Below are 6000 nucleotides of genomic sequence, written 5' to 3'. Positions count from 1 at the left end.
GTAAAAAAGTGCACAGGAACCCAAGAAGGAAATTAGTTTGCAAACCAATATGCCAACCATAATCTGCCCCTGTGCTGGTATTCAAACACAAAGGAAGCCAGACTACACTTTAGGAAAACCAGCTTTTTTTTTTTTAGCTGGCTGTGCTCCTTTGCCTCAATAATACACTCTGACATGGAGAAATTAAGTAAGTGTTTACAGATCCCTGCCAGGTAACACTTTGCCTGCACCCAGGGTTATGCCTATTGCCCAGGCTGCTCAGCATCTGAATGGGAAAAGTCACCCTCCCCCCTTCAAAGGAAGCAGAGTAAGGCTTGTGCCCAGTGGCAGCCTTAGTGATTCTGGGGCCCTGGGCAAATGTTCAGGATGGGACTCCAAAAATTGCTGCTGCTCGTCTCTGCTGGCACTGTTCCAGCCTCAGGCAAAGGGGCAGGTAGGAACCATGTCTGCCTCAAGCTGGCTATCTGGCCCTGGACAAGGTAATGTGAGCAGACTGTTCATGCTCTTTTCCCCTCCATCAGAGCAGGGACTTTTGCAGGGCCATTTCCAACTCCCTGTTTGCCCTGGTCACTGGATGTGGCAGCCAATCAGATGTCCTGCAGCCAATTATCTTGGTTGCTGCCCTGAAGTTACTGCCATCCATCAGGACTCGAGAGAAAGCAGAGAAGCCAGCTGCATCGGTACCGCAGCAGTGGGATGGGCAGGGCCCCTCTTCAGAGCAGTCCCCCAGCATGGCGGCCAGAAGCCTGCCCTGGTTGCCCCATGGCTAAGACTTCCTCTGCTTCTGCCTGAAAACCTCTGGATGGGTGAGAGAGGCAAGGAGTGATACCTCCCTTCCTCACGTGAAGAATTACCTTTAAAAGCCAGTAAATATATTGGTGCAAATATACTGGAGTTATTGCACCCTTATTTCTTCCCAAAGGGAAATCTATTTTCATTTACTGCTTCATCCCTGCTGGAGGGACTTTATGAAACCATAATCTTGCCAGTGAAGCCACTTTGCAATCTAATTAAGTGCCCAGTATTAACTTACATGTCCTGGAAGACAAAAGAGGAGGCCGGAAAACAGGGAAAGGCCAGCATCGGAACGTCCCAGAGGAATCTGACTGGGCACTGCTGCAGGTGGACCCAGGTCTGATCCAGCAAGGCAGTTCTGCTGTGAGCACCCAGTTCTGAAGGGCTCTATTCAGAGCTATGCCTCTTGGAATTATTATACAGGGCAAAGCAGTAACAACCTCTGTGCTTTGCACTCACCATTCAGAGCTAGACTGCTTCTGCCTATGGATGTTCTATTGATAGGCCTTCCCTCCCCGGTTTTGCTTACCCTTGGGTTTTCTTATAGGCCTGGCAATGCTTCCTTGCAAAGGCATTATTTGCTTGCTGCCCTCCCAGCACAGCCCCTCTGGATTTTGTTCGTGCATTCTGCCCATCCCCGGCCTGTTAACAGGATTCTTCTATCTGTCGGACTAGCCCGGAGCCTTTTTTGCCGCCTGGCGCCTAAACGAGCACAATCTTCTGGAGCGAGACGTGGATATTTGCAAAGGAGCCCCGCTCTCCATTTGAATTAGACCCAATTACAGCTCCTTCGCTATCATGCAGCGGCTGAAACAAAGAAGATCAGGAGCAGCTAATCCCCTAACTGGATCGGAGTGATCGCGTTGATTCTTCGCCGAGACACGCGGAGAGAGACGGCGGCGAGCGCATAACTGGAGAAGAGGCCTCGCTCCACGGCGTAACTTGCCTTATCTCTCCACCTGCTCGACCCTCTCCAGCAAGAAAGACCAAAGCGCTTTCCTTCCCGGCTGTTTGATCTGGACAGACCCCACCCACGCCCTCCTGGTAGGGCTGGTAAAAGGCCCTCCGGAAAATCATGCCGCCAAAGGTCAGAGCACTGCCAGTTTTTCCTGTTGATTTGTGGTCGTGCGGATTTAGAAATGCTGATTTTCCAGGTCGTGAAAAAGCCTACCGAGTTACTGAAGCCACCGTAGCAGGCTTAGTTGTCCTCCATCTCACGTTGGCAGGCTAGATGCGAAATAGAATCAGTCAGCTTGTCTAAGAAAGACTGGCCAGATTCAACTGGGAAGCTGCAAGTGATCGCAGGCCTATGCAAGCCTACCTGGGAGTAAGCCCCGTTGGATGCAGTGTGGCTCATGCCCAGAAAAATATGCTGAATGAGGTCTGCATATTTTGACTGTCCTTAGGATTGCCACCCTTCAAGTAGTCCTCTAGCAGCTGTACCCTCAATAGCAGGTAGTTCTGCAGCAGATTGGTATTTATATCCTGGACATGAAAAACTTCAGCTGCCCATTTCTACACATTTAAGCATCTATTAAAGGGGCAAAACACTTTTCTCCTACCCTTGATAGCCAGACAAAACTGGTGCTTGCCAAAGGCAATGTGTCATCCTGGCACGATCTGAAATCATGCTGGCCATAAGGAGTGCGAGGGCCCACACAGCTGCAAGGAAGAAAGTCCACTGAAGAACCCACAAAAGGGCTCTCCATCTGTTGTGCCAGGATTCCTGTTTCCCTCCTCAGCTCTCAGCTAGGACCACAGCTTATCCCTATCAAGAAAGCTTCAAAGATACTCAGAAAGCTGCAATGTTTCTGGACGCTCTCCCAAGTTCTCCAAATGCCAGCATGAGGTCAGAAACAGACCCTGGCCATTAGAAAGGATGTGCAGTATACAAAGATGCAGTCAACCAGGAAATGGTGAGAACAATTACGGCCCCAGTATCAGAATATGAAGGTAAATTCCAGTGTATGTGTTCTTCACTTTGTATAGACTATGCTATTTGGGTACTGTCTGCTGAGGTAGATATGCTCCTACTAGGGAGTTCCCATGTTGCTAAACATGCCTTGTTAATTAGTTATGCTTTCTTTCAGAGAGATTTCATCTCTGTGCTTGGCTTTATGCTTGCTATCAATTTTTCTGCTACCATACCCTATTGTATCTGCTCACTGAATGTCCTAACTGTTGTTCATCATTGTATTTTGGTCAATCAGTGTCCTCACTGTTGATTATATTGTATTTTAATTGCACTGTGTAATCTGCCTTGGGTCTCAGTGAGGAAGGTGGACTTATACTATACTATACTATACTATACTATACTATACTATACTATACTATACTATACTATACTATACTATACTATACTATACTATACTATACTATACTATACTATACTATACTATACTATATAAAAATGCAAGAGTAAATCCAGGGCACTCAAAAATTACATTGCAAAAGTCCTTGGTGGAATGCACTTTGATACTGTAGAATAAAATGTATGTTGTGTATAGAATGAAACTTGATTGCTTCATGAATGCAGTACTGGCAGAAGTGAGGTGGCTACCTTGGGTGGCTGATTTGGGACACTATTAAGGGTAATCTGGTAGGAGACAAGCTTGGCCCAACAGGGAACAATATACAATGCCTTAGTGTGGCTTCTCTCTCATTCCAATGGGTCTTGCACCTAATGGATAAACTTCCCAGTCAATTGTACCCTTATTAGCTAGTACCATGGGGTGTGTGTGTGTGTGTGTGTGTGTGTGTGTGAGTGAGTGTGTGTGTGAGTGAGAGTGAGTGAGTGAGTGAGAGTGAACGAGCACATGTGCTTTCTGTCATAAGCCCCAGATGCTTAAGGCCCACTATGTTAGCGCAACCAGTTCAGATTTGGAAGAGATGACCAATGGAACTGAGGGATACTGGGCACTTCTGCCCTGTGGGCACTTCTATGTAAGTGAGACTCTTTTTTTCACTACTTCCTAGCAGTTGCCATTGGAACTGTCTTTATCATATAAACTTTGGTAAACAGTTGTATAGTTTGTTATGCCAATAATGTATCTTGAATGGAAATGGAGTTCAACCGAGTCAACCGTGCCAGTATCCAAGTCTGCAAAAATGCCTTTCCTCTACTCCTTGCCAAATGATGCTGGTGGTTGGGTATTTATTCAACATATCCTACTTTCCTTCTTTCACAGAGCACAAGGCCTTTGTGAGTGCTTGCCAGCTGAAAGGGTTATGTCAGGTCTCGGTAAGCTAGAAAGGGCCATCTTGCAACCTGGTCAAAGATTTATTTGGATCTCACCAGTTGCTTGTCACCCAGCCAAGACAGAAGCTATGGAGTGTGTGAAAGCTGGGCTGAGCTCCTGCCTACTAGTATCAAATAACCACGGTCCCTCGAGGCAGCTGGGTACCCATGAAGCTATACTGAGTCAAAGCAGTGGTCTGTCCAGCCCGGAATGTGTCTTCATGGTCTCCAGCAGAGAAAGGGCTTCCCTGCTAACTGAGATCCTTTCAAAAGCTGATGGAGATGACGAGGACTGAATCTAGAACCCTCCCCACACGTGTGCCTTTGCCGCTGTGCTCTGCTGAGCGGATACCCTGGGATTCTGCAACTGATGATTCCTAGAGCCACAGGCTGTCCTTTGTTTTTAATTACATGCAGGAGGTAGCTTCCGGCCTCTGCAGATTTTCTCCCTGATCTGTCTTGTAACTAACAAGAAGCTGGCATGTTTCTAAAAAGACCTTTTCCCGCCCTTGATGTGGGCCCATCTCCACTCAGTACAGCACTTACTGTTACAACCTCAGGGAACAGCCAGGAAGAGAGAAATAAAATCCATTAAAAATGACATTTATTTTGGCCTCCTCTGTACAGGGAGGGGTGGATATTCCTTCTCTGAGCTTTTGCTTTGAAAGCAGACTTCTTAAAGGCACAAGGTTGTCTAAACAAATAGCAAACATAGAGAGGGCTTAGGCCTTGCCAGAACTTTGCTCCTTAAAAACAGCAAAAGATTACAAACCCAAATGTTAACTTCATCCCAAGCAGAGGCATTTTTTTCAGGCTTGGGAGGACTGAGTTGTCCCTGCTCCCCCTCTCAGCCCAGCCCTGCCCGGCTTTGCTGGACTCCTTGCTGCTGCTCAGAGATGTGCTATGTCCCTGGGTCGGTCCCATCAGATGTTTTAACTCTGGCCCTAGGAGAAGAGAAGAGTGCAAACACAAGCACTTAGGAGGCGATCTTGCAACAGAATTTTGCTCTTGGGAGTGGCTGGGGGAAGCAGAAAGACGTGCCTCGCAGGCAGAGCTGGCCTTGGCCACTTGTCCTGGCCCCCCCTCTTTTAAGTATGTCCACCACTCCTATCTGTGGCCAGGGCCCTTCTTCAGATGAACGGATAGGATATAATAATCAGGGCATGCTACCCCTGACCTTATACAAAGTACCTTTTTCTCTCTGCTGAGCAACTGCAACTTATCCCTATGTAAATCTTCTCTCCAAGTCCCTCAACTACCTGTTGTTAGGAATTTAACACCACCTCTTCTCTTGTGTGATATTCTTAGAACATTCTCAGATTTTTTTTCTTTTGAGGCTGGTACCACTACCAAACTTTATGCCAATATTCAACAGCTTTCACCAGGGGTGGGCAATTACTTGGCAGAAATTGAGGCATGCACGTGCTGGGATGCCACATAGGTATAACAAGTATCTGAAGTTCATATCAGATGCTGGCTGCAAAACCTTTCAGTAGAGCTTGGAAGAGAAGCTGCCTTATACTGAATCAGATCATTGGTCCATCACAGTCAATAATGTCTACTCATACTGGAAGCAGACCTCCACTATCTTAGGTAGAGGTTTTCACATCAGCACCTACCTAATTCTTTTACCTGGAGATGCCAGGGATTTAACCTGGGACCTCCTGCATGCTAAGCAAATGCTCTACTACTGAGCCACAGCCTCTCCAAGGAAGCTCTTCCACTCTCTGAGGGAGAAGCTTTGCGCTGGGCTAGTGATTGAGGGGCAAGTCAGGCAAGGTGTTGCATTTCTTGGTATCCCCCTGTCTGTCTCTAGCACCAAAATATCCTGAGCTCTCCCTCTTTGCAAGAGACTCCTGTCAGCATGCATTACAGTACTTCAGCGCTAGAGTAGGACCCAGCATGAGGCAAGGATGATGTGGCACAAAAAAATCACTCGAACATCCCTTCTGATAGCTGCACAGACA

The 6000-nt window shown here is 47.1% G+C and overlaps 1 protein-coding gene across 1 annotated transcript in view; it reads right to left on the bottom strand.

Annotated features, from left to right (window-relative positions):
* Positions 1-4674: 4674 nt before the first annotated feature.
* Positions 4675-6000, bottom strand: part of FAM178B (family with sequence similarity 178 member B) — a 202698-nt gene continuing 201372 nt past the window's right edge. The window contains exon 10 of the mRNA XM_054997241.1: positions 4675-4977. Within this exon, the coding sequence (XP_054853216.1) occupies positions 4966-4977 (12 nt within the window). The 3' untranslated portion in view covers positions 4675-4965. The remainder of the gene's footprint in view (positions 4978-6000) is intronic.

The sequence above is a fragment of the Eublepharis macularius genome, chromosome 14 (genome assembly GCF_028583425.1).
Source record: "Eublepharis macularius isolate TG4126 chromosome 14, MPM_Emac_v1.0, whole genome shotgun sequence".
NCBI lineage: Eukaryota > Metazoa > Chordata > Lepidosauria > Squamata > Eublepharidae > Eublepharis > Eublepharis macularius.
Note: the sequence above shows the minus strand (reverse complement) of the source record. Positions and strands in the feature narration are given on the sequence as shown.